The sequence below is a fragment of the Trachinotus anak genome, unplaced genomic scaffold (assembly GCF_046630095.1).
Source record: "Trachinotus anak isolate AG129_WGS33_773 ecotype Australia unplaced genomic scaffold, CSIRO_AGI_Tana_v1 ptg000003l, whole genome shotgun sequence".
Taxonomy (NCBI): Eukaryota; Metazoa; Chordata; class Actinopteri; order Carangiformes; family Carangidae; genus Trachinotus; species Trachinotus anak.
This window is the reverse complement of record NW_027273854.1, coordinates 687,501-703,030: the sequence shown is the minus strand read 5'-3', so window position 1 is coordinate 703,030 and position 15,530 is coordinate 687,501. Positions and strand designations below refer to the sequence as shown.

Here is a 15,530-nt window from a genome sequence, read left to right as displayed (position 1 = left end):
TCAAACCATCAACCCTGGCCCTGTGCTGCGTCTGCAGGGCTTCTTCTGACCAGGTCCACACCTCATACAGCTCCCCGACTGCACAGTGCGGAGTATTTCAAAAGCGATATGAAGTGAGCTTCTGATTGGCTGAGGTGTTTGCTGATGTAAGCAGGTGTCGTACCTGGACGAGCAGGAAATGAGCGACGGGTTTCTGCTCAGGCAGATTTACACTGAATACAGGACAGAGAGAGACAGGGAGACACAGCTGCATGTCATCACTTGATAAATCTTTAATCAGCTCTGCACCACATCACTGCTCGTCTGATGGGCTTTTAATGTTTTGTGTCCCTCGGGGGCTCCCGTAGGACGTCCCACTTGACCCCACCTGAAGGAGGAGGAGCTCTCAACAAAAACAGACGAGCTATAATATATCACCTGTATATGTGCAGCTGACAGACCTCTCTGCTCCTCCTGGACACGTGCAGGGGTTCACGCTTCCTCAAAACTAAACCACAACAGCAAAGACGTTTGTAACCTTTGACCTACAGATGCATCGTTTCACATCCTCGTGTTCGTCTGTGTGTTTACTTCAGACTGAGGACACCGTACGTATCCTGTACCTACGGGCTACTTCATCTGCTGTTAGCATAACACACCTACCCTGGTCAAATTGCATCATGGGTAATATGGGAGGCAGGACAAGGACGGAGAGTGTTTTTTTACTTTTTGTAGCCATGAGTCAAGCCGTGCTGTAGGAGTGTGACGCTGAGTGTGTAGATACTGTGAAGGTGACAGTATGGGCTCAGTCTATTTCCTGTGTCCTCATCAGTTGTGTAACTGCTGCATCCTTCTTCCTTCCTTCCTTGTTTTCTGTTTTGTTGGAGGTTGAACCTCCTCGTGCAGGGAGAACCATCAGATACAAATAATCAATTGTCAATACAGTGAGGAGCCAATCACAGGGAGGAGAGAGGTCAGAGGTCAGAGCAGCAGGTGTTCAGTGATCATTAATCTGCTCACAGACATCATCTCTTTTTTCTTAAAGGTCACTTTTAGTCATTCATGGATCATCACAGACACTGAAGGATGAATGAACTCATTACTTCCACAGCAGCCTGAGATTATTTTCATTTTTCTGTTGTCGTTTTTTTTTTTCTCGCTGTGAAGTGAAGAAGTAGAGCGACCCAGTTTCACTGATGTGGAGTGTTTTTTGCCGTGGGGGATCAGGAATAACAAACCATCTGCAGGACCGACCGTCGCTGAGACTCTACGCTGTAAAACATCTGACAGACACACAGTAGTAGGCATGCACTTGCATTGTGGGTAATGTGGGCGGCAGGTATTTGTACTTCAGACCGGTTACTACAGCAAATACACTGAGTCTGTTCCACCTGATGAAACGATGACGAGCTTGTTGTCTTCATCTCATGATATTTGAAGGAGCTATATTTAAGTTTTGCTATTGCTACATAGCTAACGTTAGCATTAGCAGCTGTTTACTCACCAGTCGAGAAGAAACGTTGTGAGTTCTGCATCAAACTTCATCCTTTACCAACAGCTGTTTTCAGCTGTGGACAACAATGTCATTTTTAACTCTTGTTTTGCTTCTATTTTTTATCTGTTGTATTTTTCTACTGGAGTTAGCATGCTAACAAATTAGCCCTGGTCTTTAACAGACTCTGAAAATACAAACAAATATCTTTCAGGAATAGATTCAGCTGATTATTCTCTGTCAGTTCATCACCACCACAGATTCATTTCATACATTGTTATTATAAAAAACACAGAACAGCAGCTTTAAAATGAAAATGTGGTGGATGAATGAAAGAATCTATTCAATTAAACTTATTGTTTTCATGTAGTTTTGATTGTTGAAGAATAAGATCAAGATGAACTTACAGACAGTGAAGTTGTTCATTTATAATTTATTCAGTTTGAGCAGATCTGAAAACACGGAGCTGGATCTGGCTCATGTTAGATGTGGACTAATTGTTGTCGTGTGTTTTGTTTGATTTATAGTTCAGTCCCATTGTGTTTTGTCATTAGTTTGTGTGTTTGTTTTGTGGCTGTGATGGAGGCTACACTGTAAAAAGAGGAGGGAAACAACAGCTGTTTAGACTGATGGAGTTACAGTGTTTACAGAGACAGTGGAGATGTGTGTTTTCCTGAGGACGTTGTGTTGACGGCAGCAGCTGATTGGTGGACAGGTGAGTCTTTGTTCCAGGTCTTATCAGCTGAGAACAGACGTGTGTGTCTGTGTCTGAGATACAGCACTGCTGTTTATCTGACCCCCAGAGGCTGGCAGCTGACTGCAGGACCCTTTAGACCGTATGAGACCGGCTGGACCCTCTTAGTCAGACCCTGTTCGATCCAGTTTGATCAGTAGATCTAGGTAGATGCTGTCAGACCCTTGTCAGACTCAGTTAGACCCATCTGGACTCTGTTAAAGCTTTTAAGACCTGGGTAGATGCTTCTAGACCCTCATTAGACCCTGTTAGATCATTGTTGAGTCCTGATGTATTAGTTTGACTATCATTGGACCAGAGGAACCCTGTTAGACCCTGATGGACCCAGGAAGACCCTGTTCAACCTTACTTAGCTCCTATAAGACCTGATCTAGTCCCTGAACCCTAGTTCTTGACTGAGGACCATTGTTCAGTCCCCTTAAACCCAGTAAGGTCCATATAGAACCCTGTTAGACCCTGTTAGACCCTGTTAGACCTTATTTAGACTCTGTATGACCCTGTTACACCCAGTTAGTTGCCATTAGACTCTTATTGGATTCTGCTAAACCCTTTTAACCCTTAGTTAGACCCTGACAGACTCTGTTACAGTCAAACATCCACTGTCATATCTGCCATGTTTCTCCTGTCCCAGTGTGTGTGTGTGTGTGTGTGTGTGTGTGTGGATGGTGGAATGTTCTGGCCTCTGGTCTTTGGCATCATGTTGTAGATTAGTGTCAGGACTGTGAGCATGCAGCTCACTGACATTATTAGCATCACACACACACACACACACACACACACACACACACACACACACACACACAGTGGGTTTGTTGGCAGGATGGGTGGAGGAAGCTGCCATCAGTCTCTGTGGGAGACAGCAGATCCAGGTGGAGACACCTGAGCAGGACCTGGGTGCAGTTTATGACCAACTTTATTTTAATAAAGTATATAAATTGTGTTTCTTCATCTCATTTGATTTTCTGTTCAACAAACAACATCCAGCAGCTGCAGGACTGTTTCTGGGTTTGACCTCTCAGGGACACAGTTATGGAGGTTGTTGGGGTTTGATGCAGCCTGAGACCACTCCCCGTCTCCTAGGAAACCACCGCCGGGAGGCCGCCACATTTTTTGAACGAATGAAGTGACACATATATTAACAGCAATGAGTTCACATTGGTGTTAGGTTCACATCCAGAGTCCAGGTTCACATCCAGAGTCCAGGTCCACATCCAGAGTCCAGGTTCACATCCAGAGTCCAGGTTCACATCCAGAGTCCAGGTCCACATCCAGAGTCCAGGTCCACACCAGAGACCAGGTTCACACCAGAGTCCAGGTTCACACCAGAGACCAGGTTCACACCAGAGTCCAGGTCCACATCCAGAGTCCAGGTCCACATCCAGAGACCAGGTTCACATCCAGAGTCAAAGTCCACACCAGAGACCAGGTTCACATCCAGAGTCCAGGTCCACACCAGAGTCCAGGTTCACATCCAGAGTCCAGGTCCACACCAGAGTCCAGGTTCACATCCAGAGTCCAGGTCCACACCAGAGTCCAGGTTCACATCCAGAGTCCAGGTCCACACCAGAGTCCAGGTCCACACCAGAGTCCAGGTTCACATCCAGAGTCCAGGTCCACACCAGAGTCCAGGTTCACATCCAGAGTCTTCTTATGCAACTATCTCGAGCTACAACCTGCTGATTTAGTCTGCAGTGTGTGTGTGTATGTGTGTGTGTCAGAGTAAACCACAGTAGCAGGACAGAGGAGGCTGATAGCTGCTATTTCTGTTAGTATTGATCTGATCTGATCTGATCTCAGATCTGCAGACGTTGACACACACAGAGGGGGCGGAGTCACAGTGACATGAAGTTATAATGACTGACATTATTTTATCACTGTGGATTAAACTGACCAGGTCAATTTGTGCTTGTTTCTCCAATAAAAGTTTCAAATAAAAGTAGAAACGTTTGAGTTCAAACTGGACTTGGATGTTGCTGTGACTGCAGAGTTGGACTACAATGCCCATGATCCTTTGCTCCCTGTTGTTGTCGGTTCAGTGTTGTGCCCCTTTTTTGTCAAACGTTTCAGTTGCTTCAAAAAGTTTGTGCTTTCAATAACCCAGCCTCAGATCCTCTCTTCTGATTGGCTCAGATCCTCTCTTCTGAAACGGGGCGGCCAATCACAATCATTTATGTATAATGGGGCGGGTTCGATACGATGACTGACAGAGGAGCAACACTGAAGCATTTTTGTGAATAACTAAGATGGCCGCCGCTGATGTGGAGGTCTGTTTGTTAAAACCAACCGGCCCACTGGTCACTACGCCACGCGTTTCGTTGCTCTGATTGGTTGTAGGTCTTGATTGATAACGCCCCCCCGGAAACAAAACTGGACTGAGAGGTTCCAGACCTGTCTGTCCACAGCCTGTTGAAACCAGTAGATATGGTTCAGTGTATTAAACTGGACAGTTAGAAACAGTCGATACTGACGAGCTTTTCATTATCTGTAATCAACATATCAGTTACACACACACACACACACACACACACACACACACACACACACACACACACACACTGTACAGGCTTGACTCTATTAACGTTAACAGAAATCCAATCAGTGTAACTGTTCACTGAGTGATCACTTTAGTCTGTCTCACCTGCTGACCTGTCTGTCTCTGTCTCTCTGTCTGTCTCTGTCTCTGTCTCTCTCTCTGCCTGTCTGTCTCTGTATCTCTGTCTGTCTCTCTCTCTGTCTCTCTGCCTGTCTGTCTCTGTCTCTCTCTCTGCCTGTCTGTCTCTGTATCTCTGTCTGTCTCTCTCTCTGTCTCTCTGCCTGTCTGTCTCTGTCTCTCTCTCTGCCTGTCTGTCTCTGTATCTCTGTCTCTCTCTCTCTCTGCCTGTCTGTCTCTGTATCTCTGTCTCTCTCTCTGTCTCTGTCTCTGTCTCTCTCTCTGCCTGGCTGTCTCTGTCTCTCTGTCTGTCTCTGTCTCTGTCTCTCTCTCTGTCTCTGTCTCTCTCTCTCTCTCTGCCTGGCTGTCACTGTCTCTCTCTCTGCCTGTCTGTCTCTGTCTCTCTGTCTGTCTCTGTCTCTGTCTCTCTCTCTGCCTGTCTGTCTCTGTCTCTCTCTCTGCCTGTCTGTCTCTGTATCTCTGTCTGTCTCTCTCTCTGTCTCTCTGCCTGTCTGTCTCTGTCTCTCTCTCTGCCTGTCTGTCTCTGTATCTCTGTCTGTCTCTCTCTCTGTCTCTCTGCCTGTCTGTCTCTGTCTCTCTCTCTGCCTGTCTGTCTCTGTATCTCTGTCTCTCTCTCTCTCTGCCTGTCTGTCTCTGTATCTCTGTCTCTCTCTCTGTCTCTGTCTCTGTCTCTCTCTCTGCCTGTCTGTCTCTGTCTCTCTCTCTGCCTGTCTGTCTCTGTATCTCTGTCTGTCTCTGTATCTCTCTCTCTCTCTCTCTCTGCCTGTCTGTCTCTGTCTCTCTGTCTGTCTCTCTCTCTGTCTCTCTGCCTGTCTGTCTCTGTCTCTCTCTCTGCCTGTCTGTCTCTGTATCTCTGTCTCTCTCTCTCTCTGCCTGTCTGTCTCTGTATCTCTGTCTGTATCTCTGTCTGTCTCTGTCTCTCTCTCTCTCTCTGCTTGTCTGTCTCTGTCTCTCTCTCTGCCTGTCTGTCTCTGTCTCTCTCTCTGCCTGTCTGTCTCTGTCTCTCTGTCTGTATCTCTGTCTCTCTCTCTCTCTGCCTCTGTCTCTCTGTCTGTCTCTCTCTCTGCCTGTCTGTCTCTGTCTCTCTGTCTGTCTCTCTCTCTGTCTCTCTCTCTGCCTGTCTCTGTCTGCCTGTCTGTCTCTGTCTCTCTCTCTGTCTGTCTCTCTGTCTGCCTGTCTGTCTCTGTCTCTCTATCTGTCTGTCTTTCTGTCTCTGTCTCAGACATCAGATAAAATCCAGTGGAGCAGAATTATGTCTCAGAGTTTTCACTGTTCTTGGAATAAAATACTTTTTAAACATATTTTGGCTGATATTTAATTTTTAAATTTTTTATTATTTGGATCAACAACTGGACAAAGCAGGAGGCTGCTCAGGGGCCACAAACCCCAGTTTACTCCACGCTATTGATTTAATTCATCACACATTTGTCTGAAAATGTCTCAGCTGAAGTAGAAAAGCTACATCAGGTCCTCCATCCTCCATCTTGTGTCAAAACGTTAGACTGAGCTTGTGTGAGGTAAAGATGTGTTTCATCAGTGTCCAGTGTGAGGTCGTATTAATCCATCACAGCAGAACTGTGAGGCTGCAGCCAACAGTTGCTTTCATTATCAATACATCTGATTTGATCGTCTCATTTTCTTTTTACATGTCAAAACAATTACCATGAATTTTCTGTCAGTTGTTTCCACCGCGGGAAATAATGAAACTGACTGGTTTGGTTTGTTTGTGGCTGCGGGTCACTTAGCTTCGCCGTCATTTACTATCAAACCATGATATCAGGTGAAATGTTGAAACTCAGTCAAAGTTTAGTAAATTATTTCTGAAACTGACTCTCTGTGAAGCTGCTGAAGTGGTTGTTTGTATTTCTTGAGAATATATTTAACACTTTTTACGTTTTACACTTCATCCATCAAACAGTGACGCTGCTGCAGAGCTGAAGCAGAAACGACCGAGCGGTACGTCACGTTACATAATTCCCTCTGTGTCTGTCTGCAGGCTAAGGACAGCGATGATGATGAGGAGGTGGTGCAGGTCGACAGGGACCACTTCATGGATGAGTTCTTCGAACAGGTGAGACACAGCAACTCACAATCAGGTGCATGTGGATGAGGTCACTGAGGTCATTTCTCTGTTTGCCTCTGGAGCTTAGGAGATTTTAATGACCTCAGGGTTCATTTAACATCACAATCATGAAATGTGATGAGAATTTTTACCATCATGTAAAAACTTTCTCTACAGTGAATTAAATTTTATTTGGTTTTGGTTGAAAGTCGAACCTTTCTCTGTTGCTTTGGGGAACATTGTACTGTGACGTCAGTATCTAGGTCTTGGCAGGCCTGAGCATTCAGGATCATCTCTGCTTCCAGAGCAGATTCCCAACATTTCCTGGAGAACCTGAAAAAATGTAGACCAGTTTTTCAGGACTGGAAAACAGCTGTAAAAATTTAGATAAAAATTATAACAATTTTCCAGGAAGAAAAAAAAAATCAAATGAATTAATCATTGGTTAAACTGGCAGTCGTGAGGTGGGGTCATAGGTCACCATCCAAAACAGTTGGGATATACTGGACCACAGAGCAAAAAGAAAACCAGCAAAGATTTTCTCAGACTTTTTTCCCCCTGACTAGTGGAGATCTTATAAAAAATTCACACTTCAGGCTGAAACAGATCTAAATCATCCTGATCTTCAGAGGGAACTTCTGTTTCATAAAGCTACAGGGATACAAATAAACAAAGTGAAACTAAACAGTTTTTGTCTAAAGAACTAGACACAGGAAACAGGATCAGATTATTGTGAACTGTGAACAAACATGAGGACAGTAACCTATTAATATACATTAAGGGGACAATAACCTGTTAACAAATATTATGGGGACAGTAACATGTTAACAAACATTGTGGGGACAATAACCTGCTAATATATATTATGGGGACAGTAACCTGTGAACAAACATTATGGGGACAGTAACATGTTAATATACATTATGAGGACAGTAATATGTGAACAAACACACATTATGGGTACAGCAAGTATTTCACAAATACTGAGGTCATAAGTGCAAATTCCCCACTGCAGAATCCCACCTCAAAAAATTCCAAAGTTTCACATTCTATCTCTTTACATGTTGAAATATATTTCCTGTTAATTTTGTCTCCTTACATTATGATTTGAGGCCAGTTACAATACACCCTAATTCTGTTGGATTACCAAGTTCCTTTAGGTAGAATTTCATTAATTAGCAAATTTTGTCCAACAACCTGCCTCACAAAACTCATCATGTGTAATATGTGTGCCAGTGTATATTTCACTTCTCCTCAATTTTCTAGCAATATTATCAATTACCTTGTTGTCCTCAGTTACAGCTCTGATTGTTGCCACAAAACAAATGTTAAACATGGAGTTCTGACCCTGATCCGCACCAACATTCAAATGTCTCTTAAAGAATGTAAACAGGAGGCAGAAAGCATCATTTCATACATGTTGACCCAGCTATGGGAAAATATGTATTTTAACATACAAACTGAACACGATTCCAGCTGTGCTGACACATACAGTGGAGACAATAACCGAACAAATGAATGAATGGACATGTACAGAATATAATGAGTGTTTTGGTTGAGGTTTGTGTAAATCAATAGGTTTTTAATGATCTTATGTATTTAGGTTCAGGGAGCACATCAATCATCTCAAATGGGATTAGAGGAAGTGAGGATGTTTATAAAGAGTAGTGATGTTTTCCCTTTGGTGAGGAGCAGGGCCGGGTTATTAAAAGGGACAAGTGTGTGTGTGTGTGTGTGTGTGTGTGTGTGTGAGTGTGTGTGTGTGTGTGTGTGTGTGTGTGTGAGTGTGTGTGTGTGTGTGAGTGTGTGTGAGTGTGTGTGAGAGAGTGTGTGTGAGTGTGTGTGTGAGTGTCTGAGTGTGTGAGTGTGTGTGTGTGTGTGTGTGTGTGTGTGTGTGTGTGTGTGTAAGAGTGTGTGAGTGTGTATGTGGCGTGGGAGAGCAGTGACCTTGCAGTAGACTGTGGAAGGTGGATTATCCTCCTCGGGTGATACACATCGACTGACACACACACACACACAGAGTTAGTGTTGATCTCCACCTGAAGGCAAAGCTTCAGAGCTGATCAATCATCTGTGTGTGTGTGTTATCTTTATTCATTTCCATATTCTTTTTGTTTTTTATTTATCATGGTTTAGTGGGTTTGGTCTTTTTCATGTGTCATTTTACTGGTAGAACTGGTAGAAGATCTTATTATTTTCATTACATTATAAATATTGTGCATAAACAGATGTGATTATTTCTATTATCATGTTATTTTAAAATTGTTGAGTTTTCTGTTTTAAATCGTGTTCATTTGAAGAGATGTGTTGGATTGTGACATTAAACACTGGTTACTGTGTTGTTGTTGTTGTTGTTGTTGTTGTGTGAGTGCGATGGCATCACTGTAATGTATGTTTTGTCAATACTTTGTGTGTGTGTTCAGGTTGAGGAGATCAGAGGCTGCATAGAAAAGCTGTCAGAGGATGTGGAGCAGGTCAAGAAGCAGCACAGCGCCATCCTGGCCGCACCCAACCCTGACGAAAGTAAGGCTCACACACACACACACACACTGTACATAAACACATATATAAACAAACAAAATGCAGCAAAAAGAAAAAAAGTGCATCATCACTGAATTAACCCTCAACAGCCAACTGAAGATCTCAGCTGCATCTCATCGACTTCATGGTTCAGTTGTTATCATTTTTCAGTGGATGGCCTAAATACTACATTACCCATGAGCCTTGGGTGATGTTGCTATGGAGAAGAAGCCAGTCAGAGGCAGGAATCAAAATGGTACAAAATTCAAACCTTGTTGTTATTACAGTTGAGAATGAAAAGTCCCCACAGCTGCTGAAACCCCTCAACACATAATCTCTAGTTTCAAGCTGCTGTTAGCAGCTCATAGAACAGGGTTTTCAGATTGGTGATTGGATGTTTCTTGCTGACATGCTCCTTGGGAGTTGTAGTTAACTTCTGTTCTTCAGTTTTCATGTCCACAGGCATCTTCTACCTTTGACTCATTTTATTATCAAAGAACCAGATATTTTCTAACACAGTTTTTTATCTGGAGACAGAAGCAGAAGATCTGACTGTGAGTCACTAACTCTGTCTGTGGAGAACAGGAATGTGGAGGCTGATGAGTGAAAACACAGACAGGAAAATAAACCACAGAGATTCAGGTGGAAGTTACTGAGAGCTGAACACAGAGTTTCTCTCTGGTCCAGCACAGACCACAGACTGCAAATAAAGATGGGCGGAGCCTCTGTGACATCACCCTTAGGTTTCTGAAGCTCAGAGTGAGCTGCTCCACCATTGCCACCTTGGCTGCGTCTGTCCCCGCCCTCTAACTCCCAGCTAATCCAAAAATGGACAAAGAGGTGGGGCGTATGTGGAACTGAGACTTTGACCTGTCACTCAAAGAGGCCACGCCCTCAATTCTCCATCACTTTAGTCCTTAATAAAATGTAAACAGGTGAGTTGTATAAATTCAGCCGTACAGGTGTCATGAAGGAGGAAATGATCTCTAGAGACCAGAACAGTTTCTGTACCAGGCTGTAAACATGTTTCTTTCTGCTGTAAAGTTGGACATTTGAACATGGGAGTCTCTGGGGACTGACTCACTGCTGGAGCCAGACTCTAGTGGTCGTTAGAGGAACTGCAGCTTTTACTGTTGATGCTTCACGTTTCAGACCTGAGGTTGATGATTCGACCAGATGAATGACTGAGGGGAGGAGACAATCATAGGTCACCTGTGGTCCTGATACCAAACTGTAGTCCAGCTCAGTGTGAACAAACCCAGGCTGAGCTCAGCTCTCATTACTTTTTCTAACAGGCCAAGTCTATTGGTCACTCAGTCGTATCAGAGCTGTGTTCAGTTACTGCTGATACAGACCAAACATTTCCTGCTGTGAGAGGATGATCTGGATATGATATGATGGATTTAGCTTTCAGACAGATGTCACTAAATTAACAATGGTACATTTAATGTGTTTATCACAGAGTTAGCAGATCTTCATTAGTGCTGCTATTCTTCAATAAATGTAGTACTAATCGTTTTGATATGGACACATTCCACACTGTGTTTAGTGGATTAGATTTTGCAGGAAGAACAGCTCAAAGAGAAACAGCTCTCCTCCAACACAGCACCAAGGTGAACAGCTTCACCTTGGTGCTCTGCAGATAAGCACTCACTCTGTACCACAGAGGCACAAGTCCTCATGGTTGCTGATAGTACAAAAATATACCTGGAAACACCTTTAAAGGAGCTATTTGTAAGTTTAACTATTGTTATATAGCATAATACATAGCATAACGTTAGCATTAGCAGCTGTTTACTCACCAGTCTAGAAGAAACGTTGTGAGTTCAGTGTCAAACTTCATCCTCTACTCACCAACATCTGTCTCCAGAGGTGGAGATAAACACCAGTGGTAACTCATGTCTCTACCATGCCTTTTCATCTACTGAAGTTAGCATGCTAACCAGCTAGCAATGGCCCGTCTCGTACGATAGCGAGCTACTGTGGCCTCCAGTCTGTCCTGAAGACGTAGCAGCTCAGGGGACGTGTTATAACCCCTGGTCTTTTAAACACAATGATGGCTGAAGCTCTTGTCAAGTGACGAAACCACGACCAGCAGCAGAGAAACCCGACAGATAGCCCCTTAACAGTCTGACCTCTGTGGTGATGCCGGGTGGGGACGGGGAGCAGTGACGGATATAGATGTAGATGACGCTGTGGTGTGTGAGGTTTAGGTTGTAGTAGATGATCAGTGGCGTATTGGACACTTTCAGGCCATAAATACAGACATGAAGTGTTGAATATTGTGTCAGTAACCTTTAGTAACTCGACCCTGAACCTCAGAGTGAAATCTAATCCTGTTAACTGCTCACTGATGAGGCTGCAGCTCACCGTCTGTGCCTCTGATGAGTCTGTTGGCAAACGTCCACTGAGTCGTTTCAGTCGTCCTCCTGACACATGAGGGAAAAATAAAAGTCTCTCCTGTTTGAGAGAGGGAGGCTCAGAGAGCTGCGCTGCGTTCACCCTGACCCCGACACACTGTGACTCAGCAACAATGACTCAATGTCACCGCCGAAGCCTGAAGCCAAGTCTGTGCTGTCAAAAACACTGCACTGTAAAAACTCTGGCTTCAAAACTGGTTTTTCAACAGATTTGCGAGGAGCCAGAGGCCTCAGGCGTTCAGCTTCGCTGAGGGCGACTTTTTTATTGTCAACAAGACTCGTTCACTTTACATTGCAACTCTTTGACTGTGATTGATACAATTTGAATAAAACATCACACCACTTTTCACAATCATAACTCAGATTTGAATGCAACAGCACATATTTTTATATTCAGTGTGACTTACCCTGCAGACGATATCATCTCTGATGTCCATTGCAATTAAATGAGCATAATCTTAGAATAAAGACACACCTTCAGAACTCAGCTGAGAATCTTCCTGTTTTAAAATTGTCTCTACTGAAAAACAAATCCAGAAAATGAGACCAAATACTTTATAAAACTTCTCCAGTGTTGGGCGCCTTGGTGGCTCACCTGGTAGAGCACATACCATTAAGGCTTAGCCCTACCCGCAGCGGCCCTGGGTTCGAGTCCGACCTGCGGCCCTTTGCTGCACGTCATTCCCTCTCTCTCCGTGTCTTTCCTGTCACTCTCTCACTGACCTATCCAATAAAGGCATTAAAAAGGCCAAAAAAAAAAAAAATTCTCCAGTCTTTTATCTGAACAACAGGACAACAACAACTGTTTTCTGAGTGATCTAATAAAAATATAGCAGATTTCAGGTAAACACTCCCAACACAACCAAATCCTGCAAGGTTGGATGGTGGGTCCAGGTGGGCGGGGCTGAGGTTGGTGACTGCTTTGTTGTGACATCACAAAGTTCCAGAAGTCCTGATGGCTGGTTTTAAGGCTCAGTGTCTGAATACAGGCTGTGTGCATTTCTCTGTGGACTGAGGCTTTGATACTTTCACAGTATTAATATAGAACCTAGACCTGCTTTATAATCACAAACACATGGACATCTACCTTTAGACTGGATGGAGCTTTAAAGACAAAGATCACTTCAAGTTGCATCAAACTCTTTTGCATAAAACTCCTGCAACATGTAAAACAGCAGTAAAATACAAACTGATGGTGTTTAGCCCAACTTATTCTGAAAATAGGAATTTATGACCTGCTCGTCCAACATCTGCAGTGAGTCTGTAACTGAGGAGGAAACCACACTGATCTAAACATGTTGAGGGGACTGCTCCTTTAATGGACGATGTGGTGCACTCTGGTTTCTGCATCACATTAAGTGAACTACACTGAAGTTTAGTTAAAGTGACCTGAAGTACACTGACCTCTATGAGCACACAGCAGCAGTCTGGGACCACATGAAGGTGGAATTAATGATGCAACGTGGAGGAAATGGAGGAAAATGATTCTGGAGTCGAAAATATCAGCAATAAGAGGAATACTGATGACATCAGACTGACACACAGAGGAGTTTACTCTCTGCAGATGACAGATATCTGACATTTAAACAGACTGAGTCAGTGTTCAGGTGAATTCCACATCATTTGACACCTGTTCGTACAGTTTGTTCTGCATGCTGTCAGGATTTGATTTGATGTATCTGCATGCTGATGTTTTCTGTTCTCTTGTTGCATGCCAGATGATGATTATTTTTTCTTTTTTTTCTTTTCCATCCTTTTTTCCTTTTCCTTTCTTTCTTTACCTTTTCTTTATCTTTGTTTTTGTCCTTATTCCTCTGATTCGTCCCTTTTGCCACCTTTAATCTTTCTCTCCTTCACCCGGTCCTCCTCTTCCTCCTCTTGCTTCTTCCCTCTGTTGCATGCTGCCTGTGAAGTCTCTCCTGCTCTTATGTTGAAGTGTTTAACCTGCATGAAGTGAAGTAAACCTCAGAGGAGACGAGGAGGTTAACCACTGAGGACATGTGAGTGACGTCTGTCTGTCTCTTCTCTCTGCTGTAACCAAAACCAAAGACGTGATGAACCAGTATATGAATCTGAAATAAGATTATTTCTTAGGTACATGAAACGAAACGAGAGGAAGTTAGAAAACACAGAAAAAAGAAAGAAATAGAAACGAGCTGCAGTCGATTCAGATTAAATGAGATTAAACTTCAGACAGTGGAATGTCCTGAAACTGGACAGAAGAGATAGAAACTGATGAGATTAGAGGAGATGTGCTCATGTTAGATTAAATGAACAAAGGTGATGTTCTGTAACACTGGAGAAGAATTCATGGAGCATTTTCCAGAGAAGATTTGTATTTTAATTAATTCTATACTTTATTATTAGGAAAGAGACAAATGTTTTTTTTGCATTGACAGAAGAATCTTTTTTTCTCACTAATTTCACTTTTATTTTTCAATGATCACAAATTCAGAATTAAAAATTCCAGCTTTAAAAACTTGGAGTCAGAGGCCACATATTCAAGTTGCTCAAATTCAATCGGCTAAATTTAATCAGAATCAGAATCAGAATCGCCTTTATTGTCATTATACATAGTACAACGAAATCTGAGCGCTACTCCCTTGGTGCAAACAATGGTAATTAAATAAAATAAATAAAAACCTAAAGAGAGCACAAAATTAAAATTAAAGGAGGTATAAAAAGGCAGGTAATATGTACAATCCCAAAATTTAAGTTAAAAATTCAGAGTAAAAAAAAAATCAACCCTGCCAATCATGTAACACTCCACTGGTCACGTGACGGATGTTGGACTAATGTTGAATTTTTCATTCTGAATATGTGAACATTGAAAAATAACAGTGAAATGATTATGATTCATGTTCATGCTAAAAGAAATTCACAGGCTTTTAAATTTCAGACAGATTTGTTTCCATAGAGAAGTTTAATGAAACAAGATGGAACATGAAGAGAGATCAGAGCAGAGGAGACTTATATTAGTTTATTACATTATCATTACAACCTCTTGAAGTTGGGTCTTGTATGAAACATTTTTAGTTCATCCTCACGTTCAACACTGTTGATGGTTTTTTTAATGGTGCATCTAATATTGAATTTTTCCTCCCCCTTTCTATTTGTTCTCTGTTTTAATGCTGATATTCCAATGTTGCATCATTGGTTCATATCTGTGATCAATCAGGTGATTAGATATGAAAAGGTTCATAACAAAGTTAAGACCTTCTTTATGATCCAGACTGTTTAAATGAGATATGAGGTTAAATGACTGAAGATGAACTGAGGTGAGAAACACAACAAAATACATTGAGAAGAGCTGAGATAGAATTCAAAGATGAGACGCAGTGAGATGATGAATCAAAATGAAGTGGAGATGATTCACCACCATGATAAACACACAGAGGATCTCTGCTGTGTAGAGAACAGTAACATCTGCTGTGTTACTGTTACTGATCTCTGCTGTGTAGAAACTTCATCTTAATCTGAGTCGACCTTCAGACTCTTTTTCTTCCTCCAGGTAAAAACACGTCTCCTCCTCAGCTCTGTGTCAGCTCGCTCTCTGCTGCCAGCGGACCATCATACAAAATGCATCCCAGTGTTTCTGCCTGAATAATGCATGATGGGAGTTGTAGTGAGCA

At 42.8% G+C, this 15,530-nt stretch overlaps 1 protein-coding gene across 1 annotated transcript in view; it reads left to right on the top strand.

Annotated features, from left to right (window-relative positions):
- Positions 1 to 15,530, top strand: part of LOC139609845 (syntaxin-1B) — a 55,472-nt gene that overhangs the window by 20,981 nt on the left and 18,961 nt on the right. The window contains exons 2-3 of the mRNA XM_071464845.1: positions 6,893 to 6,967; positions 9,382 to 9,481. Of these exons, the coding sequence (XP_071320946.1) occupies positions 6,893 to 6,967; positions 9,382 to 9,481 (175 nt within the window). The remainder of the gene's footprint in view (positions 1 to 6,892; positions 6,968 to 9,381; positions 9,482 to 15,530) is intronic.